The 27,642-nt window shown below is 47.2% G+C and overlaps 2 protein-coding genes across 2 annotated transcripts in view; one reads left to right on the forward strand and one right to left on the reverse strand.

The window, feature by feature from the left end:
- Window positions 1-14,613, forward strand: part of MXI1 (MAX interactor 1, dimerization protein) — a 32,044-nt gene extending 17,431 nt beyond the window's left edge. Inside the window, exons 4-6 of the mRNA XM_026050685.1 lie at window positions 9,703-9,817; window positions 10,997-11,168; window positions 12,889-14,613. Coding sequence (XP_025906470.1) covers window positions 9,703-9,817; window positions 10,997-11,168; window positions 12,889-13,052 — 451 coding nt within the window. The 3' untranslated portion in view covers window positions 13,053-14,613. The remainder of the gene's footprint in view (window positions 1-9,702; window positions 9,818-10,996; window positions 11,169-12,888) is intronic.
- Window positions 14,614-18,459: 3,846 nt separating this feature from the next.
- On the reverse strand, window positions 18,460-27,533 carry SMNDC1 (survival motor neuron domain containing 1). The gene is made up of 5 exons (XM_026050719.1): window positions 27,412-27,533; window positions 23,688-23,830; window positions 21,909-22,070; window positions 20,722-20,875; window positions 18,460-19,972 (listed from the first exon to the last, which is right to left on the reverse strand). The coding sequence occupies exons 1-5, from the start codon at window positions 27,529-27,531 to the stop codon at window positions 19,835-19,837; spliced, it is 717 nt and encodes a 238-aa protein (XP_025906504.1). The 5' UTR covers window positions 27,532-27,533; the 3' UTR covers window positions 18,460-19,834.
- Window positions 27,534-27,642: the final 109 nt, after the last annotated feature.

Genomic DNA, 27,642 nt, shown 5'->3' on the forward strand with positions numbered 1-27,642 from the left:
CCATGAAAATGTTGGACAGCAGAGGCAGGGCAAAGCTGGAGCGCGGTGGCCCGCAGCGGCAGGAAAGCCCAGTGGTGTCAGCCCCCTGCCTCGCTTTGTGTGCGTCTTGGCAGTGTGAATTTGTGCAGGAACTCAGCTCATCTGTCTAGTGCTCCTCAACTTTAACCTTTGGTAAATCCTCCCTGTGCCTTTGCAAAATTGGAGTATCCCATTTTTTAACGGTGGYACTTCTGTCTGCCCGGTGTTAGAGTGAATCTCGTATAAAGGTTTTTGATTTGTTCGAGTCYGGGGGAAAGCTTAAGAATCCTGTGATCCCAGTGTGGGATGTCAGGTGTCTCCTGCCTCATACTCCATCCTAAAAAGTAATACATGTCTCCTGTGGGTAATCTTTGTGTGTGCTGCTGCCTGCACACTGTTTCCCCTTAGCTCTGTGGTAAGGTTTTCCTCTCCCTTTTCCCTGTTAATTATTTAGCTCTGAAAGAGCTTTCATGAAACGGCATGACTTGTTTAGGGAAAAATGAAAAGCTGCTGAAAAGGGTGGATGCCTTTTGCTCTTAACTTTGCAGTCTTGTGAATTTGGAGATCCTGCAGATGGCATGTTCAGCCCATGGATTCACAGGGGCTGAGGAGAAAGGGGATGCAGCTGCTGCTGAGCGGTCCTGTAGGTGCCCCTGCAAAGGAGTCTGCCCAGGAGAGGCTGAGGGAAAGGTGGAGCTGTAACAGAAATCAGTACAAAAAGTTAATGTGCTGAAACCACCCCGGGACAGGGGACAGGAGCTTGAAAGGCAGTCTGCACCGTAACCGCTTTTAGACTTTTCTTGGCTTGGAAAAGCAGCTTAGAGCCTTGGTGTTCGCTGGAAAAGAGCACGTAYGGGCACRCATTTCAGTGCAGGGATTGCAGAGGGGGAGAAGGGAAACCTTTTAACCGTTGTGGTGTATTTCTGCAAAACACACAAAGCCTTTGGAGTCCTGAGTGTAATGTGGAGTTCCCTGCGTTGTTTTTTCTTAGTGATCTCTGAGGAAAAAAATATGCGATCGGAAAGGAGCATGGGAAGAAAGGGGTAGATTCGTTGGCCGAGCACTCGTGGGTGGTTAGCGGGAGCTCCAGCTCTTGCGYGGATGTGGTGGGTTCCCGTAGAGCTCCCAGCTGGCTCTGAGGTCCCTGCAGCTCCCGAGCCAGGCAGCAAGAGCAACCCGAATGGTTTCTTAAAGACTTTCTTTGTAACGGAGCATTTGTTAAAACTGCTTGGTTATTGAAAGTGAGAATAGGATTAGTCTTGGCAGCTCTTCTAATCTCTACCACAGTTCTGGTGATCTTCTGTGAYTTGCACATCCCAGCAGCTGGAATCGAGTGGTTAAAAAAAAAAAAGTGTGTGTGACTTGGTGTAACCTAAAAGCAAAAAGGAAAGGAAGCATCGTGTGTTGGGTTTTTAAGTCAAGTGGTGTCTGAGCTACTTTCTTTTAATGGGATCTCAGATGAAGACACCTTYTGATGCATAAATATGGGAAGCAGTGAGGGGTTATTGATCTGTGTCGAAAAGCACAGTTATTAACTGGCTGTGAAAGTCGAATGAATCAACTTACCAAAGCTTCATCCTGTCTGGGTGCTTCACATGCAAGTGTCATTGCTGAACTCCATGAGCACTTGGGACCAAGAGTGGATTTAGCTTTGCACTGCTCTGTGAAGGAATTAGGATTAGATGCATCCTCTGGGTGAGCAGCGTGCGCTTCAGTTCAGGGGATCTGCCTGAGGTCACGCAGCGCTCTGCAGACGGTGTCTCTGCACACTCTCCCGTCAGCATCTGCTGCATGACCCTTTGCTGCTTGTGGAGCAAGCGAGGTGAGAAGCTGCCTCTGTTTAGCTGCTGTTTCCCCCAAACACATGTAGATTCTGCAGGGTTAAGGCCTGCGTTGACCTGGCAAGGTTGGCAAGTTCTCACCAGCTCCTGCCCGGCTCTCCTATGGTGAAGGCCACCATAACTGCTTTGATAAGGGTGGTGAGTGAGCTGGGAATATCCTCTGGGAGGCTGTTGGTGTTCGGTTGGCTCTTCAAACATCAGGGATTTGTGAAACAACCAAGGAGATATCCCAAGATGGGCCAATGTATAGAAATGTGTGACCATAAAGTAGTAATTTATCCTGCCTGTAGTGGGATGGCTCCATGAGGGACACAAGTGCTGCAGCATAAGAGAGAAGGACAGGAATTGGTTGTGGTTATATGCAGTGTTGTTGCAGATGCTTTTGAAAGCTCAGATAGAGTAGTTGTCTTCTGGCTTTATACGCTCCCARTAGTTGATAGTTGAGCAGATGGAAACCAACACGAGGACTGGGCACTTCAGCCCTTCTCCCTGCACTCCAGACTAACTGAATTTCTCAGTGGTGTTTGCAGGTAGGGCCCAAACCAGCTGGGAGAATACAGAGCAAGCAAGARTGAGGCAGCTAGTTCTGCCACAAATGTTAGTTTGCATGTGTGAAACGTCAAAGATGGTTATGATTCTCACCCCTCAAAACAACTGTTGTTGAAAATCTTTGACGTTTCTGACCAAGGCCAGGTCCTCATGATGTTTTCCAGCTGATCAAGAGTTCTCTAGGGAGAATGTCCTGTACTTAACAGAATGATATTTTGGGCTCCATTGGAAGAATTTGGGAATTTCACAGCTCGCCTGAAAAGTTGAGCAATTTCTTCTGTGGATGTTTTGCTGTAGATGTTTTGCAAAGAAGCTCTGTTTTGCTCCTTGCCCAAGGAAATAATTTGTGAGCGGGTGGCTTCGTACGTGTGCCCTGTTTGGGGCTTGAGCAATCTTCTGTCCCTTGGCCTTCGTACAACGTRCCCTGGGAAGAGTGGGGGAATGCAAGGGCAGTATTGCAAGCAGTTAAAGGGCTCTAAGGGTATTCCTTTCCTCCCAAAGCTTACGTTGTTTAATTTTCTCAGTGATGGCCCTGCTGCTGAGTGGGAAAATTGTGCTCATATACAAGAGCTTAAAGCTGGCACCTCAAACCAGTTGAGCAGAAGAAAGGTGCGTTTTTGCAGTCCCCGGAACCTCCTTCTGGAGGCACTTAGCTCAATATGTGTGAGCCCAGGATGTGACCCTCTCCTGTCCTGGTGCTGGGGGTTGCACTTCTCTGTTCAGGTTCCCCTGCTGCATGACGTGTAGTTAACTTGGATCAGAACTGCCTGGCACTTACTGCAAGCTCCCTCCTTGCCTGTGAGATACAGCATTGCTGTTGCTGGTGTGCAGAAATCCCTCTCTAGCAGGAAACAGTGCTAGGAGATCCTTGTTTTTCCTTCCTAGTTACAGTGTTGTTTGCTTGTTTGCATTTGATAGTGATGGTAATCCCTTTTCCTGGAAAGCCTGGGGGTTAAATTTAAACTAATTTTACAAGGTTAAATCACGTGCACTGCTTCTTGTGTTCCAGATGCATGCTCCGGGTACCTGCAAGGTGCAGGGGGTGTTTGATGACTCCTTAACTATTTCTTGTGGTGTGAAGTGGTGTTGGATGAAGAGCACGTGCTTGTGCTCTGGTGTAAAGACGTTTGTGTAAACAAGTAACCCAGGTTGTCACATTCTTCTTCCATTCGTGTCTGCTGCTCCGAGCCTATGGAAACCTCATGGGAAGCTGAGCCTGGAGACGCCCGAATGGGATAGGGGGAAGTAGCTGGCGAGTTTGGACAATCTTGGCTCTCTTCACCAGTGACCTAATTCCAGCAGCAAAGCTGGGAATGGGCAGGTGGCCTCCCCTTGGGCGAGGTGCCTGGCGCGCGGCGGCCCCGTCGCCCTCTGCATCCCCAGGAGGGAGATTATGGTGGGAGGCGCTGGTGGGAACCAGGGCACAGGACACTGCTGCCTATTTAAAGAGCAGCTCTCTATTTATAACCACCTTTTAACAAAGGCGGAACTTTTATTAGACTGGGCTAATCTGGGCTTTATAATTAACAGGGCCGGGCTGCATGTTGGTGTCCATGGCATGTCCTGTGGTAGCCAAATGCAGCCCCGTAACTGCATCGTGGTACCTCTGCCCCAGCAGGCATCGATCGGCCTTACCAGGAGCAAACGTGAGTGAGGAGTTGATGCCAAGCTGCCTTGTGCAAGAGCCCCTCGGTGTGCCCGGGAACGGGGATGTGATTTTAGGTGAGGTCAGGAGAAGACGGTGCTGTAGAGCCCTGGAGCCTTCGCCCACCGCGGCRAGCACCGCTGGGCCTGCAGGAGGCTCAGCCTGCAACGTGGGTCCTGCTGCAGCAGATTRAAGTTCAGTTAATGAGATTCACCAAATGCTTGGGCTGATGCCCAAGATCAATAATACTAGACCCCCAGTATGTAATTTTAGGGGGGAATTTACTTCACTCCGGAGCATCTGCTGCTATTTGACATCTCTTAACAACTGTCTGTACTTCACGGCTTGCAAAGAAAGGCAGAGAGGAGCAGGGAGAGGGGGGCACGAACAGGCCCACGCTGCTCTGCCCTGGGTCTGGGTGAGTGCAGGGGCTGCCAGCGCCAGCTGCAACGTGTTTCCTGCGGAAGAAGGGTCTGTGCTCAGCTCTGCCTCCCTCCCCGAATTTCTGATCCTTTTGCTACTGACAGACAGGATCGAGGCTTGCGCTGCCCTTCCCCAAGCTGCTGGAAGGAGCGAAGAGCAGARGGAAATCGCTTCCAGTTTTCTCCCCCAGAATGGGTCTGCTGGAAGGCACAGTGGAAGTGGCAGGAGAGTTGAAAGGCTCCCTCCTGCTGCCCTGGAGTAAAATCACTGGCAAGGCTCAGAATGAGGAGYGTGGGCAATGTATTGTAAGTTAAAATGCCTGTTTTATCCTTACCTTAAGGCTCATAGCCTGTTCCAGATGTGCAGGAGAGCTCATGTGTTTCAATACTTGTCTGATCTTTCCAAGTGTTTCACTCCGTCTGCAAGTTCCTTCCCTTCCCCACTTACCTTGCCTGGTTTTTGTGATGGAGACGGTCCCGCAGCGCCGCTGTGTCCGTGGGCAGTAGGACGTGGAAGCTCGTGTTTGTATTTCACTTCCACCCATGRGCTCGGATGAGGCTCCTGCTGCCTTGAGCCCTCTGCTAGTGACCTCCCCGTTACATGGCTCGTCACTGGTGAAAGGTGTCTTCATTCGTGCGGCTTTGAAAGGCTGCACGGCCTCATTTAAAGTTTTGTTGCTTTTGTTTAGTCACTGGCGTCGTGATTTTCAGTTAGTTTTTTGTCTTTCCCTGCCCTGAGAATTCAATTGGGTGCATGTTTGTTTTGAACTTTTGCACTCAAATCTGGTCTGGTTAAGACCAGGGTGAATATTTTGCCAGTGGAACTTGTTTCTTTCAAATCCTCTTTATAATACATTGTCAAATCTTTATTGTAGGTCCCAAATTTTCCTTTCTTTGTTTCTTGTAAATATCAGACTTTTATGGCTGAGAGCCTCTTTCAAGCTGGAGTGAATGCAAGAGGTGACAAAATCAGGGCAAGAGACGCGGTGTAGAACCAAGCGTGGCTGTTGGGAACAACTGGCAGCGCCGCATCCCGCCGGGTCAGCGCGGGCTGTTCCCGGCTTCCTCTGGGATGCGGGCGCTCCCGTAGTGCCCTGCAGCAGGCGGGGCCATCCGCGGCCTTCCCGATCCTCATCCCGCCGCGCGGAGCCCCTTCCTGCCTGCRTTGGGGCACGGCTGGGGCCATCCCGAGGAAGCCAAGGAAGCCAAGGAAGCCACTGACTTGTGGATCACCTACGGAAGGAAACTGTATTTCCCTCACCTCCGTTTTCCATGCCTCGTGGTTTTTTGAATGCGTTTCTCATTACTTTTACCTCAAAATCATTCTCGCCCGATGAATTACGGATGTGGGGTCGCTCGCCTGTCCCTGGGAATTGCTTTCCTTAACCAGTGACCTCTGCTGCATTTTTTAAGCAATCTGTTAGCTCTGCAATCCAAACAAAGTCGACAGTTTCTAATTTCAGGGTTAAATTAAACTCGACTCTTGGAAAAGGTGAGGAAGGAAGAGGAGGGCAGAGAGGAAGGATGATAACATTCTTTTCCATGTCAGGATCTTGCCTCTGCTTGTTCTTCTCATCTATTTTTCTTTTTTTCTTTTTTTTTTTTTTTTTTTTTTTTTTTCCGTTCCCCTCTAAGATCAAGTATCTGTCTGAGCCTCAGTGGGACTTGAGCATATTGTTAGTGTTAAGCACACATGCCTAAATCTTGTGGAATTCCTACCAGACCTGTAGGCATAGTACAGACATACGTGGGAAATGGGATTCCCTTTCCTTTTCCATCAGATGCCCCCTTCTTTCAACATGCTGAAACAGCCTTTTGAGGTGCCACTGGAGGCCAGCTGGGCAGCTCCTGCTGGGAAAGGCTGGGAGGGAGGCTCGGCCTCCTGGAGACGGGACGTGTGCGAGTGGGTGAGTGCTGGGGGTCCGGCCGGGCCGCGCTGGGGTTCCTGGTCCCAGCCCCCGGCCCCTCTGCAGCCGGCAGAGCCCGGCGGGGTTCCCACCAGCGCTGAGCTTCGTGCCGAGCCGCCGCGGCGCAGAGCGGTGCACAGGCTGAGCCCTACCCTCGGCAGCATCCCCAGAGGAGTGCTGGAAGGAAACAGGGATGGGTTTTCTCTCCTTTTCTCCTTCTTTTGCACCCAAGTGTTTCCCCGCACTGCAGTCCTGGTGGCGGCGAGCGGGATCCCGGTTCCTGCAGCAGGATTTGCAGCGAGGCGGTGAGCGAAAGGCAGGCGCGGGTACAGGCGCCCTCCCCGCACGTTATGTAACCAGAGGGAATGATGTCACCGGAGGCTGGTTGGGAATCTGCAGCCTGTGCAGCCGGCAGAGCCGAGCGCGGCAGGAGCTGCGGGGAGCGGGGACTGCAGCCGGCGCAGCAGGGATAGGGAACGGTCCTGCCGCCCCGCATGGATGAAGGGGGGAGGCAGCTCCCCTGCAGCAGGCACAGGCTTGGGCCTCAGCTGCAGCTGGGATTCTCGTGCCGTGTCCCCCTGTAGCTTCCGTGGGATCAAGGCAGCGAGAAGCATCAGCCCTTCTACCCGGCCCAAACTGTTTCTCTCTTCTGTTCAGGTGTTTAGACTTGATTTCCAGCCGTGGGCAGAAGCGGCCGACACTGGCACGATGCAGTGGTTACCTGGAAGGCTCTGTGCGAGTGCGGGTGTCTTGGCGGACGCGGAGAGCCTGCAGCGTCATCAAAGCCACTCGCAGCGGGGTGCGGGTGGACACTAGCGGGGTGCAGGCAGACGTGGGGACCAGCCTGCCCGCACCAGGGCCTGACTGGTGCCTTGCGGCCGCCCCGCCAGAGCCCCAGGCCTGGCTCAGAAAGGTTGATGCATTTGCGGTCCCTGGCCCCGGGACAGGGTGACTGCTTTAGCTCTGCTAAGTTTCCTGCAGTGCTTTTGAGCTCTGRTAGGGTTGTGTTTCTGTCTTTTACTTAACTCGGCTATCAGTGAGTCAGTCCTAAACTCTGGTTTAGGAGCCCGTAGTGCTCCGCGTGGGTCCCTGGACGTTAGCGGGGTTAGGGACAGCCGTGGTGTCACAGCTCAGAAGTGCAGAGGGTGACGTGTTGGGGGAGSCTCGGCAGTGGCGCTGGGGGGCAGTGGGAGCTGTGCGCAGGCTCGGAGGGGCAGCTCCTGCTGCGTGTCCCAGGGCAGGGCCGCGCTGCCAACGGCCCCGTGCTGGTCTTGGCAGCACCGGGACAGCCCAGCACAGCGCAGCCCAGCACGGAGCAGCGCCCCTTACCCAGGCGGGGAGGTGTAAGGAGGCACCCCTCCTGCTCCTCCTCCTCCTCCTCTCTGCGTGTTGGAGGTCGGTGCCCAGTCTCACACAGGCGGATGTGAATCCAGCACCGCTGCCAGGCAGGCAGCAGGGCTGCCCCCTTGCTGCCCCTGCAGACCCCGAGGCGCCCGAAGGAGCTGCACAGAGGTGCACGGGGAGCTGCAGGAGATGCGCAGGGAGGTGCACGGGGAGCTGCAGGAGATGCGCAGGGAGGTGCACGGGGAGCTGCAGGAGATGCACAGGGAGCTGCAGGAGATGCACAGGGAGGTGCACAGGGAGGTGCACGAGGAGCTGCAGGAGATGCACAGAGCTGCTGCTGCTGACTAAGAAAGCTGCCAGCTCCAAAGGGCCCCCGTTTGCAAGTAGCCAAAAGCCCCGCCATGAGCTGTATGTGTTCAGTGTGAGTGGGGTTTGGCTTTCAGCAAGCTGATGGAGGAAGAGATGGGATTGACATGGTTCGGGAGACTGCTTTATTTTGTTTTTCAGTTTGATTTTTCTGATTGTGACACCCCCTCCAACCCATGTACACAGAATTATTATGTACACCTAATGAAAACCACGCGTTCCTCTGGGCTCTTGTGGGTTATATGCAGCCCTGTGGCTGTTCCACACAGGATGATGGACCCTTTGTAAAGGGCTGTATAATAGAAACACTGAGGAGGAGCTCAGAGCTCCAGCACCGCTCACGAACACTGCTCTGCGCTGACAGTTCATCAGCAAAACCCCTGACCCTTCCACCCTTAATCATCCTTGCTTGTCACTGACATAATTGCCTGATTACAAACTCCTCTCCTCGGGCCCTTTCAAGCCAGGAGCAAGAGGGAATTTGAAAAACAAGATGGAAATGAACTGTCCCTGTGCCTCTTTTCTTCCCTTTTTTGTTTTTGTTGTTGTGTTTTTGTTTCCCCCTCGGCACTGAGATGGATCAGGCTGAGACTCGGGTTCTTTGTGCTCTGGGARAGGCCTCAGGGGCCCCTTTGCACCGGTGTCCCCTGCCTGTGAGTGCTGGGGCTGGTGTCGTCGTGTTACTRACTGGGATGACAAGTTTGGACATAAATCAGTAACGTCTGGGGGAAAGAGGGGGGAAGAAGCAGCCCCCACCTGACTGCTTCCCATAATCCTGCCGATGATTCCTGTGTGCAGGCCGGGAGGGAGTGGGAAGGGGGTTCCTGCAGCTGAGCATGATGCTGCCCAGACCATTTTGCCCAGATCGTTCCCATATTCCATAGAAATGGCTCAGAGCATTTGCACAGCTGTAGTCCTGGAGAGTGGCTTTGTAGATCAAGGTCACAGAAGTGCCTCATGAGTCCTGGGATTGCCTTTTTCCCCAGGGATCTTGCACCCCTTGYGACGTTTGATACCGGAGCCCAAAAGAAGAATCAGAGTCCAGTGCTTGGGAGCTGCTCTSTCTCAAGCAGCACTGACCAGCTCCTTTGACTGCCATTAAGGATCATTTGTCTGCTTTGAGATAACTGTTCTGCTCCCTGGTCTTCCAAATTTTTCCTGTGGTTAAGAAGACAACTTGCGAAGGAGACGCTGCTTAGATCAGTCTGTAGCAAATGCCCCTGAACCACGGATGCACAAATGAGTGCGGGTGTTGGTCACTCCAAGCACTTTCCTATGTGTTCTGCTCAGCCCAGCAGGCACCAGCGATGTGCAGCCAGCGGGGCCGAGCCCCATTTGCCTCTGCCCAAAGCTCATGCAGATGAATGAGATGATCAGCTCAGAGGGCAGGGAGACAAACAGTGTCTGTGGGAGGTCAGCAATAGTGCTGGTATTGGTGAGGCTCTGCTGTTTGCAGAGCAAACAGYTCCGTAGCACTCTGGCCTGGGGCTCCTGCCATGTGTGGGAAGGCAAGGAAGCCTGAGGGGTGTCTGGTGGAGGGGGCAGCAGGAAAGGGAATGAAATTCCTGCTCCCCAAACCCAGCTSTGATCCTCTGCCTCTCGCCTTGCAGCCGCGCTCACCTCCGCCTGTGTCTAGAGCGCTTGAAAGTCCTGATCCCGCTGGGGCCGGACTGCACCAGGCACACGACGCTGGGGCTGCTCAACAAAGCCAAAGCTCATATCAAGGTAAGAGCCAGAGCTCAGGTCCAGGTAAGAGCGGCTCTTCCCGGCTCCTTTCCCCCTGGGCCCTTGGGAATACCGCTTGGTCGCTGGCTCCTGCTGCCCAATGGTAAATCTGTCCTGAGGGAGGCTAACACCTTTTTAAAGGGGAAGGACAGAAAGGCATTGCCCCCTCRGTTCATCGTTGAGCATTGCTGCAAGCCACGTTCTTGGGAGAGCCCATAATGAAGTCTGTTAATGATGGGAATGATTGATTTGGAGAGCAGGACTCTTATTTGGTATTCGGAGCAGTTGTTGACAGCAGCAGCTCTTTAAAGGGAAGCATGGCTGCTGTGCTTGAATGAGTGCAGTTGCATGGGAAAAGCAACTTTTCTGATGCTCCAGCGAGTTCTGTGGCTGAAACATTAATCCAGAAATGAAAACCCTTCTCGGGGTTTCCAGCTAGCCCAGCACTCTTCTTGAATCACCTCTGGCAGGGAGAAGCATCGGAAGAAAACACAGCGTTGTCTGTGTCGGGAGAAGGCTGAAACCCGCTGTCGTGGCTCAGTTTAGTGGGAGGGAGGGAGAGTGGGGAAGGAGGACGAGCCCTGCTGAAGGGACACGGTCTGCCTCAAGTGACTCCCTTCTTACGCAACGCGCTTGCCAGGGGAAGCAAAGAGCAGGGCCCTCGTAGGTTTCCCAGCTGTGATCAGACAAGTCTGTACTACGTTACGTAAGTCACATCTTTAAATAAAAACCTGTTTCTGAGAAATCCTGCCAAATGATGCAGCGAGGAGCACGCGGCTCCCAGGACACGTTTTTGTGTTGCACTGGATCCCAACAAATGCGGGTCCGTTTGCGTGAGGAACTGGGGCCCCTTTGTGGGCAGATCGGGTAATGCAGCTGCCAGCCCCTGCRGAGCAACCCCTGGGCTGCTACAGTGCAGTAATTGCCATTAGAGATGCTCTGTCTCAAGGCCTTTTTTGTGCCAGTGTGCATGACTTGGCAGGATTTGTGCATGGCAAAGATAGGAGGAGGTGACCTGGTCCCTGGGTGCTGGGAGGCAACTTGATTCCATAGTCTTGTGCAGCATGAACCCTCCTGGGAGCTGGGAATGCCTAAGCAAAGCATGTGGCTGCCCAGTGATGGCGGGAGGGAAGGAGAAAACGATGAAAATAATTCTTGATTCCTACTTGATCACATCAGAAACTTGAAGAGACTGAGAGGAGAAGCCAACACCAGCTTGAAAACCTGGAGCGAGAACAAAGATTCCTAAAGAGAAGACTGGAACAGCTACAGGGTCCTCAGGAGATAGAGCGAATACGAATGGACAGCGTTGGATCCACCATTTCCTCTGACCGCTCGGACTCGGAGCGAGGTGAGCGGCGCTGAGGGGGAGCCTGAGAGCCACCCACTCCATGGCCTCAGCCACCCCCTGCTCTCGGGCTTTAATTAGCACTTAAATCCCTACTTTTACATACATACACACGTGACACASACATGTGAATGCATATATAGTTTAGTTGGTATCAGTTCTAAGTCTGGAAGACACCTTGTTGTTGACTCGAGCCAATTTATGTGGCATTTAAAGAGTCAGATTCTCTGAAGAGCTCTCCAGAATATCAAAATGTATGATATGGAAAAATARCCTTCTAGTCACAAGCTAGTAACTACCTACCTGATAGTACCCTCTTTRTATTGCCGAGGGATACAGCAGGCAGAAGAGCACAACGTACACCCCATCAGATACTGAATACCTTTCGTGTTCATGTTTCATATATGTTGTGTTCTTCTGTCTGCTGTACCCCTCAGCAATACAAAGAGAAAGCARAAAACGTTACTAGTTTCTAGCTCAGGAATAAAGGGTCTGTCTGCACTGGTGCTTCAGTACAGGTCAGAGTACCCTTTTGAAATGAAGCTCCTGGCTGTCCCTGTTTTGGCTGACAGCATGGAGGGGTTGTGAAGCCACCAGAGGAGGTTCTTTCTGGTTCAACCTAAACTACATATTCTGCATGTGCAGATTCAGTCTCAGTCCCCAAGACCAAAACAGAATGAGGCCGTAGCAAAGCCCTTGAGCTGCAGACAGGGATCCCAGCAGCAATTGTTACTTGCTAATGCAGGCCTAGCTGGAGTGTGTTCCTCAGCCTGGATGTTCCCCGTGAAGGGTTTACATAGGAGTGGAGCAGATAATGGAAAGCAATATCCAGCTTTTTAATTCTGTCTAGGATATTCCACGTATTGGGCCTACCATGGTATAATCAAGCAAACAGAATCAATTTAAATTGCCTCTTAAAATTCCTGAAATCTTTCTAAACTCCCCTGTCTCTCCCCAAGCAATTATTCTCCTCAGTTAGCTGCTCAGATCGTCTTTATCTGCTTTTAACAATGTATTCAGATTATTTCCTCCTTTAAAACATCTCAGTTCAGTACAGGTCTCAGTTAAGTACAATAGGCAGCTTGGTATTTACTGATAGACTCGAGGATGTTCTATACTCTGAGCTGGAGTTGCAGTTTTAAATAGAAAATCTTTTTGGAAAGTTCCTAAATGCTGTGGGAGCAAGATTATTAACTACATAGATCTCTGCTTTCTAAGTTTCTTATGAGAATAAGGTTTAAGCTCTTAAATCCACTTAGCATCTCCTGCAKGCAGTCCCAGATCCCCGTGGTAGTGTAATTTCTTACCCTGTGTGAGTGGTTCCAGTGCTGGCAAAGTGGTATCACACAGGCAGCATSTTACAGGGGAAACTTCATGCTCAGTGTTCTCTGCCCCCTGTTTTCTCTGTTTTATTTTCTGTCACTGGGGTAATGATTCTCCAAAGGAAGAGGTAAAGTGACAAGTTGGGTGCCTGGTGTGGCCCTATTGTGGCACTGTGGACCACATGATGGAGGAGTCCAAACCCATAGCTGAGGCCCTAAGAAAATCTCTGAGCTGGTGACTTGTGTTTTTGGAAAGAATGTCCACAGTTTGGGGGCCGATGAAATATTTCTTACCTGTTTGCTGCACCCTCCCTGACTGGGGCRGGGTCACAGTGGCAGGAAGGGAGCAGTTGGATTTGGTGGCACTAACCTGTGTGTGTTTCTCTTATTTCCCTTTTTAGAAGAGATTGAAGTGGACGTTGAAAGCACAGAGTTCTCCCATGGAGAAGTGGACAATATCAGCACAACCAGCATCAGTGACATTGATGATCACAGCAGCTTGCAGAGTATCGGGAGTGACGAGGGTTACTCCAGCGCCAGTGTCAAGCTCTCGTTTGCTTCCTAGAGCCAAGTGAGATGACAGTGCAGGGCGAATGATTTCACTGGGGTGATCAGGCTGGGTCCTAGATGCCAGTATCCTCTTTCAGAAATGACATGTTGACACCTAGTCCCAGAGAAACCCGTAAATAAAGCCTTTTGGGTAAAGGAAACCTCCACAGACACCCAAAGATGTGTTCATTTGGTCATGTTACCAACACCAATTCTTGCTGACAAAAAGTTAGACCAAACCCTAGTTCCTTTAAAGTCAACAATGAGCAATYCATTTGTTTCTGTGGGACTCCGATTTAGACCTTAGCGATGAAGCACTTTGCTTTGACTTTCTGTGTTTGAAAGAGGATACTAGAGACTCATCCCTCTCTTTCTGCCATGAGATCTGAGAAATGTCACAATTTCTTACATTGCATTCAGATTGAACAACCTAGTTTCGGCCCTTCTGAAGAGCTTTTGTGGTCCTAAGAGGACCGTGTCCTGCAGTTTATCACAATCCGACGCTTTTGTAAATTGCTAGGAAGTCTTTGGAGGCTTGTGTAGCCTAGGAGTAATATAACACTGGTCACAACTGTGGTCCCGGTCTGAGCCCAGAGGGAGAGGGGCAGCAAAGAAGCATGTTCAGGAGAGACCACCATTCAGCTCAGCTTTCTGTTGGACATCACTTAAAAAGCAAGTACCTCTTTTGCGTGGCCAAAGCACGGGGTGCAAACTTGTCACCTACCAGCACGTCGTGGGCTGTGGCACCGACAGCAGATCTCCCGATAGACGCGTGCTCGTGCTCAGGCACCTGAACGACCAAGGACAGAAAGAAACCAGCACATGAGAGAGCTGATGGGCCAGAAGGACAAGCCCAGATACTGAGCCACTCCGATCTTTTTATTTGAAGAGATTTTTTGATAAAAMATTTGTAAATGTATTGGGAGGGCGAACACCCCAAGTCTGACATGTCTTTTTAGAGCTCGTCCGTTCGAAACCTTAGATGTCTTTTATATGAATTAATGCCATGAAAAGATCTCTGTTTTGATGAAGCACTTGACCCAATGAGCTGCAGAGCTGCTTTTTGCCGCGCACGCGACGGACGAAGGCTGTGCCAGCTGGAAAGGCCAGGTTTGGTGGGGGATTTCTTTGGTTTTTCCTTTTTAGAGTCATTCCCTTTGCTGAAGTTCCAGTCCAGTAGTTAACCTAGTTAAGCTCAGCACGTCTCTCGTGTTAATGTAACGTTCTGACTGCACGTCCTGTTCCCAAGGGCCCCGTCATCTTCCCCGTGCAGGCACCGTTACGAGCTATTGTATCGAATGTTTGCTAATTTTCCTGGAGCYGAGCGTTCTAACCTGCACTTTGAGGGCTTTACTTTTTTATTTTCGTCTTTTTAATGGCCAGGAATATTTTGTTTTCYGAGTTTTAAAAACTTTAATAGAGTCCTCACCTATGGCATTGTTTGAAACTTTGTATATCTTTAAGTAATTTAACTACCCCTCGTTACTAAGGAAAAAAGAGGAAAAAATGCTTTATAAAATTCATAACTTATTGCTGATCTGAATGGTTTGTTAATTTCAGTCCTGTAGATTTTATTTTATTGTTTTAGGTAGGGTTGGGCAAAAAGAGGTAAAACAATAAAAAAAGACAACTCTATTTAGCAGTGCAGTGGAATTGTGTTTAAATGTTAGCGTATGGTTCCCCATTAAAGTAGCACTTTAACGCCATTAAACATTTCTGTATCTGAAATGAGTTGTGTTCTTCCATGTTGGTCATTCGTGTCCCTGCAGCTGGCCCTGTGCTGCTTGTGCCTGGAAAACGTGTTGCCCTTTGATCCTGTGCCGAGAAGGTCCTCGGCCATCCTGGTGTCTGCTGCTGCTGCTGTTGTGATAAATTGCTCATGTTTAAGTATTCTGCTATTACTGAACCTTCCCCACTGTYCTCCCGAAGGTGTCACCCCCGTGAGAGAGAACAGGATACCGCGGAGCAGAGGAGTAATGTTCCCATGCCTGTGATGAGCTATTGCTGTGTGGTTTCTGTGTTCTTTTAATTAATCGCTTTCTTAAGCCGGGATCAGTGACCCTTGGCTTGTGCCCGTGCACGCGGCTCTTGAGCAGCTCGTTCTGCCCTGTCCTGGGCACTGGAGTTTGGTCACTGCAGGGGTTTGAAGCTGCTTGGATTTAGTCTGGGGTCCAGTAATCTCCAGCTGACACAAGCCGGGCAGCTCTKGCGCTGCAGCAGTGAACATGGGAGGCTTTACCTCTCGCAGGGCCTGGCGTTCCTGGTGGTTGTCCTCCTTGGCAGTGCTGGCCATTGGCAGCCCTGGCGCTGCTGGAGGCCAGTGGGACTTGCTTGTCTCCTCCTCCTCCCAGCGCTGCCTTCTGCCTTTTGTTCCTGTTGGTTTTTAAAGGCCCTTTGGAAAGAGCAGAGCTGAGAAACGGGGTGGGAGGGATGGGCAGTGGCTCCGTCCTGGCCGCTCTGGGAGTGTCGCCGTTGCGGGTTCCGTGGAGGTGGCAGCAGTTGTGTGCACTGAATGAGGAAGTCTTCTTTATTCTTTTTTTCTTTCCCTTCTATTTTTTGCTCTTTGTTTTTTCCTGCCTTTTTTTTTTCCCCTCCTTGTTATTAGTAGTATTATCTAAATCAGGTAGGCCAGCAAAGGAGCTTCAGTTGTTTCATGGTGCTTTTAACCGTGTGGTTGCTGGTCAGAACGTACAGACTTGGGTGAGTTACTTTAACAAGTAAATGTGACTTGGGCTGCCAGTGATTTAGGCAGCTGTAGAGAAGGCCGGGAGCCTCTTCCCAGCCCTCCTTTGTTCCCTCCACAGAGAAGTTGTTTGGGAATCTCTTGGGAATCTCTTCCTCACCCCTTTGAGGGGCTTGATGGGGAAGCCAAAGCTGCTGCCTCTGCTGAAGCGATGGGCTGCTCTGCACTGCAGCACTTGCTGTGAGAATGTGGGATTTAAAAGAGCATCAGTGGGGGCATCTCACAGGCAGCAGCTCAGAGCRGTGTCCACCCCTCCCTGGGGGGAGGGAAAAAAAAATAATAAAAATAAAATAAAGGAAGTTGCCCCAGCGGGCCTTACATTAAGGGGTAGCTAGCTCATTTCTGTGTGCTGAGCTTTGCTGCAGTTGTGTCTTCTCCCTGTTTTAAGCTGAGTATAATGAGGCTTTCTGGGCTCRCCCCGGGCCCGGGTGGGCTGTCGTGGGGCCCTTCGCCCCCATCCCCTCTCCGTGCAGGAGCAGCTGCCTCTGCCACGAAGCCCTGCCCGAGCAGTGACACGGGCTAGGACGGAGCAGCCAGGAGCTGTGAATGGCTCCGTTTGCTTCAATCTAAACACAGCGGGGTTGGATTTCAGRCTTACGAGACTGCTTGAAGGTGCTGCCAAAGCACGTGGGTGTCCGGCAGCCACGGAAGTGCAAGTTCCACAATCTTGACTTTGGTGCAGGAGAAAGMAAAGGAAAAATGGATTTTTTTAATGCCCTGAAGCCTGATTTGCCAGGGAAAGTCCTCTTTGTTTCCAGTATCTGAAGCTTCTGGTAAGGRCTGGTGCTCTGTGACAGGACGGATGTGGCTGCACGAGCCCAGCTGAGCGTTGTGTCTGCTGAGCTGGTTCAGCTGTTGTGAAGAGCTGGGGTTTTACTGGTTACTGAGCAGCCTCGGCCCGGGGAGCGAAGCCTGTCCCCACGTCCCCCTAGATCCCGAGTTGTGGGATTGCTCCCGGAGCTGGACTGTCCAGGAGAGCCTCCCCCTGCTCTGAGGAGGAAGCAGCCCCAACACGGTCCCTGTCTTGCACAGTCCCCTTCTCTGAAATGAATATTTTTTTGTCAAAAGAAATATTTTTCTAGAGCATTTCTAGCTTGTTGTGACTTTTCTTTTTTTTGCACTTTTTGTCCCAAATTGGTCTTTTGGGAGCTTCCCTGCTGTTTTCCTGAGGTGTCCCAGTACAGGTTGTAGCCACTTCCTACCTTGAGAAGCAAAGACACATGGTGCATAGTGGCCTGTCTGGCAAAACCTTTCGGGGTGTCCCCACCTCTGTCTAGTGACACAAGGTACCTGCTTGGCCATTATTTAAAGAGGTGAGTGCTTTCTGCTATGGATAACTGTAATTTGTTTAAAATACAAAAAAAATAAAATTTATGGTATTTTACATAGAAAAAGGAGGTTTTATTCCTCTGTCTTTTTCTGACTTCTGAGTTACTCAACACTTCCCTTTCCTTCTTCATTTCAATGTTGCTGAGGTATTAAGGGGGTTTCCACAGCACATATGTTTAAAAATACACATCATTAATGTGATGGTCCAAAGCTCTACAAGAAGTGGCCCCATTACATCAGGTGGTATGAGGAATAGCTGCACAACAGGTTTCTCTTTATTATTACAGACTGATATTCTCTCTCCCTTAGATTAGACCATCACAGCTACCATGATATTACTGGGTCACAACTTGTTCCAGGTAAGGCAAGTAGTTAAAAATAAGTTTTCTTGAAGGTTTGGTGCAGGCCTGGCCCTCTGCAGTGTCCAGCACCGAGTTACAGTCACAGCATCAGGCAGCCCAGGGAGGAAGAGAGGTCACTAGGCTTATTCAGAGTAAGACTTTATGGATGAAAGGTCAAAACCATCAGGTATGTCCTGGCTTTGCTAAACTTCTGGGAACAGAGGTCCCTGAGCCCAGCTGTTTTYACCTGGGTGAGACCAGCTGTTTTTAGCTGGGTTGGGCTATCAGCAGAACAAAGGAGCCCCTGTCCAGTGGTCCCAGTTCTCCAAGTCCAGCTTTGTGTTTGTTTTCTGTTCTGACTGGAATAAGCTGTAGCTGCTGGTTAGTGACTGTTACAGCCCCTTGGCCATGACCCACCCCGCGTGCCCTCCCTTGGCACCCCTGCTGCGCTCTGTGCCTGCTCTGCACTGGGAATTCCTCACAGGAGCTTGGTGGGTTACACTTGTCCCCTGCAAAAGGAACTGTAACCCCCCTAGTACCAGTGACAACCCAGGAATCGGGCAAAATGTATTTACTAGCATGACTGTGAACTATTTCTGAGTCAAATATCTCATTCTATATACTCAACATTTTCCCTCTGTCTCATGTCACCTCAGAAAACTGTACCAATCCTTTATTATACCAAGCCATGTGCACATCTTGTACTTTGCCGAATATATCCAGGAGATTTTAAACACTTTATTTAATAAAAGTTAAACATACAAAACTGAAATTAACACACTTCGTATTCATAAAAATCACCTTCTCCCATTAATAGGGAGAACTTTTTCTATATATGGATTCTAAACTACCAGTTGCAGATTTTAGCTTGAGTTGTGACTCAGGTAACTGATGGATATTCCCACCAATCAGTGCATCAACAATTGCTGACGTGACCTGATCTAGTTAACAAATTACAAAATGAGCTACATTAACATAATATACAGGGAAATAATGGTCAGGGTTAATGGACAAGAAACACTGTCCAATTACTTAATGGGATATACAGCTGATGTACTCTTGTCCATTAACTCGGCCCTGGGTTTTACAAAAATAATATCTACATTGTATACAGGGCTGCCCATTAACTTCTTGTAGACACATTAYGGATTCAGAGATGGCACCACTACCGTAAGTGAGAGACGAGTAACAAAGGAGAGCAAATCACATACATAAAGTACAAAAATGCAAGAGCTTTTACACGTGGTTTCCTGAATAAAATTGAAGGGGCTCAGCAGCACTTCAATACAGCTGAAGTTACAATGAACACTAGGGCCAGTCAATTATTTTTTTAGGACAGAAACTTCGGACTAACCTTTACTTACTCACAACTAGCTAAGTGGGATCTACGCATTCGTATCTGCCCTGCTTCAGTTCTACTTTATAGGAGGGAGAAAGCCCAGCCAAGACAGTGCTGCCTATTCCAGGTCTGTGACTGCACCATCAAACCTACAACATCAAGACCTACAAGAGGTGAGACGAAAATTCATGTCCAAAGCATAATCAGCTACGTCTCCCCAACTCTGATCCTTTTGTTAAAGTACACTTCTCTATTTTGAAATTGGATTTTAATTAACTTGTCCTATGGTTTTCTGGTTACATTTCAATAACCTCCTGTGAAAATTTGATGAGTATAAAAAAAGATAACATCCTCTGTTTAACTTCTAGCACAGGAAATTCAGACTGGAATTAAAGTCAGATTTATTGTTGCTAGCACATGAATCATCATTAGTAATAAAGATGATGGGCCCTGCTCTGCCCTCCTTTACAGCTGTACAAATCTATCATTCACTGCATTTTTAAGGGAGTAATTTGGAGCTTCCTTAGCAATTCCATTTGTCGTCCAGGCTAGGAAGGAGCCTGGCTCCCTCTCCAGAGCTGCACCAGCTCTATAATGCTCAATTTGTCACTGAGGGGAGCAGACAGGACCGGGACTACAGAAACAGAAGAGAGARGCTGTAAAGGTGCCATTTTTATACCACCACTTCTCTTAGAGAGGGAGAGAGAAAAAAATAGGGAAAAAATCCAACTTTACAACCAGTATGAGTGGAAGATGCTGGAGATCAAAGTTTCAGGTAACTACTGCTTTCAGAGTAACAGGTAAGAGCAGTTCATGAAAGCATTTACCTGCAGAAAATACTTTAATGCAGCTACAAAAAGTTTAACAATTAAGGGAGTCAAATCAATAGCTGGAGATTTAAGGCTCTTATCAGCTGAAGCCAAAGTGATGGTGACAAAATGGACTACTCACTATGTGCCAACAAATAATTTACTTTTAGAAAAATATAATGGTAAAAAGATAAGTGTAAAGCCCTGCAGAGATGAAGTTTCACCATTTTCCCCCTGTTACTGAGGCATCAAATGCCTGACATTATATTTAGAGGTATCTTGATACTGTGTCATGGGTTTGTCTGCAATTCCACACGTTCCAACTCCAACTTTGCCAGTTACGCTCTCAGGGGAAGCAAAAATACTCCTCTTCACCTGTAAATGAAACAGAACACTTCTAATTAATTACAAGCTTGCTTTTAAAAATTAGCCAATATTAATGTTTAAAAACTTTCAAAATCCTCAACATCTTACTCTATAGCCAGGCAGGCTTTCGCAAGGCTAACTTATCCGGGGCACAATATCAGCAGGTGAGACAACAGAACTGAGAAGCTCCTGGCACCAAGTGCTGGCTCTGACTGTAGCCCTCAGGACTTTGCTTGGGCCAAGGGATCTGTGATAATGAATAAAATTCACATTCCTCATACAACAGTCTGTGGCAATTGTTCAAGAGGAGGACTGAAGTTTTAGAACTATCTCCAGCAATCCATGGTAAAATGAAGAAATGCTTTAAAATGTCTTTGCTGCTTTTTTTTTTTTTTTGGCAATGTGTCTGCAGGGCAATTACTTAGTGTTGCGTCTGCTGCCCCATGACAAAGAGCTGGGCCTGTGGGTCCAGAGAGGCTTTCAAACTCCAAGCCCCAGCAAAAACTGCCCTGCAACTCCAAGGGCAGACCACTGCTCCCAGGTAAGTGCAAGCTCAGACCCATTGAAAAGGGGAAAAAAAACCTCTCCCAAGTCATGCAGTGCAAAACTGGACCTTTAGTGAACAAAATATCAACCCACACATTAAAATCCTGAAGCTGAACAGGTGACTTTTAAAAACCACTTCCTCCTCTCTTCCAAACCACTACAGAGAAGTCTGTAACTTCCTATATACACACATATTGACAAAACACACAAACCTGGCCTTTTTTGTTTTTAGAATAGGCTCTGTTGTTGAATTGTTGCCACTTGACTTTCTGGTCCTCTCGTTCCTGCTCAAGTTCTTTAATTCTCTGAGCTTTTTTCAAAGCTTTCTTCTTTTTATACTCTCGTTGCTGGGCTATCATTTCTTTTCTGGAAGAAGGGAAAAGTCATTTTATGTTTGTGCTCTTTTGTTTCCCTCTCATTAAGTACTATTAGAATTTACACAATCATGTAAGAAACAAAATTTCTATGACAGACACACCTACAATAGTTTTCCATAAGCAAGAAATCAAAGCTTGTAAATACTCTCCACTTCTAGGAAAGCAGAAAAAAGTCTTTCCATACATAGGCATACACTGTGGTTTTTATACAGATGGGCATAGTAATAATAATGAAACTGATTAAGACCAGGCAATTAAGACTATGCAGCAATTCATGGGCTTGCACGTAATTCATTTCTGAAACTGAGAACGTACCTATCAGCAACTCTAAATTTCAGAAGGGTTTGTCTTTGGCCAAAGGCACCCAGCCTGTTTAGCGCGAAAGCCCCCATTTTCAGGAGCTCTGCTCGAGAATGACTTTGGTGCAAGGTTTGCACTAACAAGGAGTGGACAGGGAAGGAGAAAAGAAACTACAGCAATGGTAAGGGATTTCAAGGGGGCGAGCTCTGAACCCTGCACTGATCTGCTGCTTTTTCCAGAAGCTTTCAGGCCTGAAAAATACCCTTGTGTGTCAGGCACAGTAGGACACTGAGGAAAGCAGCTCTGTGCCCTGCGGGCTTTGTCCCTGACACAGGGCAAGGCAGAAGCAGGAGCCCTTCGCCCTGGTGAGCACGTTCTGTTGTGAGCGAGTCTGCAGATCTGAACGCAGAATCTGGGCTGAAATCCGCAGTCCTTCTGCTGTCAGTAGTACTRCAATCTACCTTTTATATTCTGGGCAACATGAAAGAGCATAACCCCCATAAAATAAAGTCTGTTATGTTAGACTGCCAGGATACATAAGGAAATCCCTGACACAATAATCTAAACATTCTATGCCAGATGGGTTTAAGATTTTTTTTTCCAAGATTTGAAGATGAWAAAGAGATAATTTGTAGAAAGAGATTCTATTTCATTAATTTTTTTTTTTTTTTTACATTTATGAAAAAAAAACCCTTTCAGACACATATCTGTTTATGACTTACTTGGACATGGGTTTGTTGCCGTTGTCCTCTTTTGTTTTCCTTCCCTCTTCCACAGGCTTGAGGTTGAACAGAGGGGTAACTTCAGCATTGCCGTAGCCCGCAAACGTGATCGCAGCTGTGCCATTCTCCTCATCTATTTCTTCAATTTCAGCTTCATAACACCTGTAAAGATATCATGGCTGTAAGCATGTGAGTAAAGGTTTAATACTCAGCTCTGCAACACCTACACTGACAGCCAGCTAGCAGCAGTCAGTTAAAAAATAATTAAAAAAAGTAAATATCAGCCTCCATTTTAGGGACAATATATAAGTCAAATTAAGAGACTGTGTTTTAAGGTCAAAAGCAACAAGTAAAAGGACTGCAGCCTGTTGCATTTGGCCTTAATCATAAAATTAAAAAAAAGCCTTATGGTATCAAGAGTTACAATTAATGCTTGAGCAGTCTAATTGGAAACCTCATTTATGTTTCTAGTTCTGGCAGGTCATGGGATTGACAAATGCTCCCAACAAGATTCTGCTTTTAGAGAGAGTGTCAGTGAGGGATTTTGAGTTTCAGAGCGGGTGGTCAAAGCTCGACTTCTAAGGCAAGCAGRGGAATAAAAGGAGCTTTTTATAGACAGTATTCCAATTAACATCTTAACAGTTTCTTCTGTTTAGTGGCCAACATGTTTAGTTTTGCTACAAATCAATGCTTTGAATTATATGAAAATAGAAGTCCAACTTGAATGTGGTACCATGCATTAGTTTCCAGCTCTTCGGGTAACATTTTTAAGAGACCAGCGTTTCAGCTGAAGCAGAGAGAGGGGAAGGAGAGGAAAATAAAAGGGGGAAAAAAAAAGGAAAAACAAACAAACAAAAAAACAAGCACTACCAAGAGAAAGAGTAATACAGTCAAACTCAAAGTCCAGCATCGCATTCCTGACCTGCCAAAATTAGATACACATCAGTGGACACTCCAGTACATTCTTTCCCAAGCTCCAATCCTCTAACACAGCGATCACAGCAAGAAGAAMCCCCCACTGTTGATTTAAGACCATATGATCTTTTTTTTTTCTTTTTAATATATATAAAAGCATCTTTCTTACTGAGATATGGAATATTTATAAATTTTGCAGTATGGAAAATAATTTTACCGTTCCCCTTCTCCCCCTTTCCCCCCAAAGATAAGTCAAAATAAAATCCTATGTTTCTCACAACTTCCACAAGTTAATGCAGTCAAGACTAAATCAAAAAGGCTGATTAATTTTTATTACATTAGTTACTAGTTACATTAATTAGCCAGCTAATTCACAGCCCTCCAAAAGCATTTCCAATTGGAAGGCAACTTCCCATTAGTGTCACAAACTGAGATGCTGCAGGCATCTTTCCAGACAGCAATCATCTACAAACGCATGAATACAATGATGACTTATTGTATGTTCYGAAACCAACAGATCAATTCCCGAAAGCTTGCTATTTATTACGCCAGTAATAGCGTAATAAATATTACGCTAAATAATTATAAATAATAAATAGCAAAGTTCCGAAAATCGTTCCCAAAGCAACCCTAGTTTTACAAGGGTAGTGATTGTTAAGGCGTTTCCAAAAAACGACCCCAAATCTCTTTAGTTTGCAGCTACAATAATGACCTTTAATAAGTGAATATAATGATAACTGAAACATATTTCTTGCCTGATTTCCTCTTGCTTTCAAGCTGCCCTAGGGGGTGGTTCAAGCTGAATGAAAGTTTCTTACCATTGCACTATTTCATGTAACTGTTAGAGAAGTTTTCTACACTTACTGTCCATCTTCACTCCATATTGCCATACATCTGTCCCCAACTTTCCAGGAGTGGCTGGGCAGAGCAGAAGCAGAACTGTAAGAACTGGCAAGAGCTTCTGTAGGTTGTGTTGAAAGGAGATCTTTGGTTAATTCTATGACTTCCTAAAAGAGACAAACAAAACAMGAGGAGTAATATTTTGAACTGCTACAGCATAAGGTTTTTTTAACTCCAATATTTTTGAAGTTGTTGTGCTAAATACATAGCTTTGTTAAGTACACTAAGCTTTTAATTGTTCCACTAAACTAATTCATTGTTGATGCTGATAAAAACTCATATGCTGTTCACTGTACTGCAGACAAGTTACCTGTAGCCCCAGAAAATTAAATATTTAAGGAACTCATGATTTCTATAGAAAGTCTTTATAGATTAATTGTTTATGCCCAGGCCACAGACAGTCATGGGAAGGAGGGAAATCAGCGATGCAGCTCAGCACACCCCTGCATGGGCTGCTTTAYCACCAGCCAGAAAGCACAGGCCAAGCAGTGGCACAGCAGGTAGTCATCAGTGCTCAAATGCTTGACAAGAGTTGGGAGGACATCACATYTCCCTTCTCTATCCAGCCAGCAGCTGCTTCCATCCCCGGCTCTTTGGGACTAGCTGGTACTATTTATATATTTGAAAGTTACCCTTGAAATTTACTCATTACTCCTTTGAAAATTACTCATTCACAGCCAGGAGCATGCAAAAAAGCCCGTGGCAAAGTTTCTGTCAGTTCCATTCCTGTATTTGAACATCAATGCCACTGATGTTGGCTACTGAAATAATGCCAAAGATATAAGAGCAAGTATCTAAAAGGACACTCAAACTTTCTGCATAAGGCAAGGAAAATATAGTTCTAAAAAATAAAAATAAAAATAAAAATAAAAATAATAATAATAATAATAAAAAAGAATTCAGTACTTCGGTATTGATATCGAGTACATCGATACTGACCAACATTGCTGGCAGAACTAAAGATCCATATTTGAAGGACAGCTCAGTAAAGCCTGAGCTCTCCCCACATCCTCACCTCTTAGTTTAGTTGGGACTTTTAAAGACAAGAGCAGCTCAGGAAAAGGTGGTGGTAGTTCTCCATTCCTCAGAAGCCTAAAGGATCACAAGTTGTTCCTAGAGAGCAAAGCTAATACTACCTACACTTATATGTGCTTTTRTTTTATAAACTATAGAAAGCAAACATCCTAACAATTTTTTTCTAGCAGTACTTAACCCCTGAATCCCAAAACACCTTCACAACAGAAGCTGTGCTCGTACTTTGCTCTAGAGGAGCTTCCACTGGCAGGAACGGGAGCCACAGACTGGGATCTCTGTCTTGTGTAACGCTGTACGTGACCAGAATTGATTTTGATAGCCAAGCTGTCTGGCTCGAGGGAGCTCCTCAAAATTTACAGCATTTGCCTAATTTTCCTTTCCAGATCCTAAACTCCGAACAATTCCTCAACACACGAGAGTAACATTCTGCAAATCCAAGGGACAGCACAGTTTGAAGGAGGTGTCTATCTGAGCAGGTCAAGTCCAGTACACCAGCTGACACCAGCACTACGTCTGCGAGGGAGGGCTTCAGTTACACACACTGCCACCGTAATGTGAAACTGTTGACATATTCCTGCCCCTTCATAAATGGTTTATTACAGAACCCAACAGCAGTACTTTCAGACAAGTCTACCAGGAATTCTTTGACTTTGGTAAAGTCATTTAAGCAGCAAGCTATACAAAACAACTTTCTGGTAAAAACCTTCATTTGATACGCTCCTATCAGAATGCTAGGCATATTTATAAAGACGGAAACATTAATTTTACAATTCTAAAGAAGTCTTTGAGGAAAGATGAGTGGCTGAGTGAAAGGAAATTTCTGAACAAGAGTTAGGCTGCCAAGAAAGCTCCTTACAGCAGACTGAGCTTGATGATGTGACACCTGCCATGTCCCTGTGACAGGGGGATGCGGCCTGCAGAGAACACCAGCTTCAGTTTGCCAAGCTCTTTGCCTCCCTAACTGGACCCTTCACACTCACACAAAGCTCTGCATTCTGGAATGCAGTACGCAGTTTAAGATCACAGCCAAGATCAACACAAGTTCACCCAAAAGTTAAGTTTGGCCCCGGGCTGCATGGAGACTGACCTAGAMGGGCTTCAGTGGAAGAAATGAAGCAAAGCTAAGTATTTGTAAAAATTAACTGTAATACCTACTTTCATCTTCTTACTCAGAATTAAGCCAAGTAAACTAAATACATCTCTAGTATATCACTTATTTCTGATACGTACAAAAAGTTGCAGTTACATATTGACACTTTTTGAGTGGACAAAAGCTATTTAATTGGGGCACTAATTTAGTCTGCAAAACATRATCTATGTCCTTTGCAAGGTGTATCATAGAGAAAGCAAACCTGAGGATGAAAGTGTAAACATCTTCCCCATTCTGTGCAGAAAGCTTTTATAAAAAGTTTGCAAGCTTTCCTTTCAGATCAGTGATCTCTGTGTATCAAAGATGAGGTCATGTTCATCTTGGAAATATCATCCCATACGGGTTTTGCTGTGCATTTTAAAAATATAAATATATATACACGCTTTTAACAGCGTACAATAAAGGAGATCAAGATAATCTATAGGATGACCTATGGGCACAAAGCCTGTATAATGGAAAAGGAGTTCTAAAGATTACTCACTTGAAGCACTACATGTGTTGTAGCTGAAATGCCACTTTACTGCTGTTACTCCCATGCAGAATGGAAATGGCTACTGAATTTCATACTGGGTGGTTTTATATATTTTTGATATCTCAATTAATTCACAATAGGAATGAAGYAGTATTTTTGCATTCAAGTGCCAAATTACCACCATACTGCTGCTAACCTATATGCCAATGGGTCTATTTTATATGCAAGAATATGAAAGACTACAGATCAGCTTATAATTAGCCCGGCTATCTTCCTGTCACTAAGCAATATCTTAAGGACCAGAAATGGGTTTTAGCTCTTGACAGTTTAAAATCTGCCGCTACCAGAGGAAGAACAAATCTAAATCTCCCTTCGTATATAGAAATGTTAACACAATCAAGACTTAGAGGTATAAGCAATAGAGATCACACTCCAAAGCTCATATTATAAATGCTGTAACAAACAAACAGATGCTGGACTGAATGAACATGTGAGCTTAAAAATAAATAAAAAGTATATGGATTTTTGTATCTCTGATTTATTGTAATGTTATGCTGTCTCAGCCAAGAGTTAGTGGTTAAAGCTGAGTGACCAGCTGAGAACGACTGTTCTAAGGAATGCTGAGGTGGGGAAAAAAATAAAGGAAAAGAGGGGAACRGGGATGGAGAAACAGATTGGCAGGAGCAAATCTTTCTTCACTCTCTTCCTGACTGGAAGCTGAGCAACACGTTTGTTTCCAGCTACTTTTATCTTTCCTGTCCTACTAACTTCCAGGCAAATTTTCACTTTCAGCAATGTTCTAAAGGAGAAGRAGCTAAGTCTAAACGTTTTCAAACATTTTAAGCAGAGGAGCTCGCTTTGTAAGTCAGCACATGTTCTCACGAACACTAGAATACAGACCTAAAGCAGCCTAAACTTTGCTTCTCAGCGGCCGGGCCGCAGCCCCACCAGACCCCACGAAGGGAGGGTAACGGCGTGTCGAGGCGCCCGCTCCCCGCCAGGCCGAGGCGGCCGCGCCGCCCCRCGCTCACCTGCAAGTCCTTCTTGAGCTTCAGCAGGTCCTCGTTCTCGGCGTTGCCGGACAGCGCGGCCTCCACCTGCTGCAGCTGAGCCTTGTAGCTCGCCAGCTGCTTGGCGAGGTCCTCCGACATCTGCGGGGACAGAGGGGCCGTGAGCAGCGCGGCGCGCGCCGAACCGCCGCCAACCGCGGCCTTCCCCCGCCCCGGAGCAGGCCGCACCAGGCCGCACCCCCCTCCCCGGCC

Source organism: Nothoprocta perdicaria, unplaced genomic scaffold (assembly GCF_003342845.1).
Source record: "Nothoprocta perdicaria isolate Ctin4 unplaced genomic scaffold, notPer1 scaffold_7, whole genome shotgun sequence".
Taxonomy (NCBI): Eukaryota; Metazoa; Chordata; class Aves; order Tinamiformes; family Tinamidae; genus Nothoprocta; species Nothoprocta perdicaria.

Coding starts and splice junctions, on each gene's coding strand:
- SMNDC1 (XM_026050719.1), bottom strand. CDS start 27,531: ATGTCGGAGGACCTCGCCAAGCAGCTGGCGAGCTACAAGGCTCAGCTG. Junction 22,071..23,687: donor ATATGGAGTGAAGATGGACA/GTAAGTGTAGAA, acceptor ATATCTTTACAG/GTGTTATGAAGCTGAAATTG. Junction 20,876..21,908: donor GGCAACAAACCCATGTCCAA/GTAAGTCATAAA, acceptor CCCTTCTTCCAG/AAAAGAAATGATAGCCCAGC.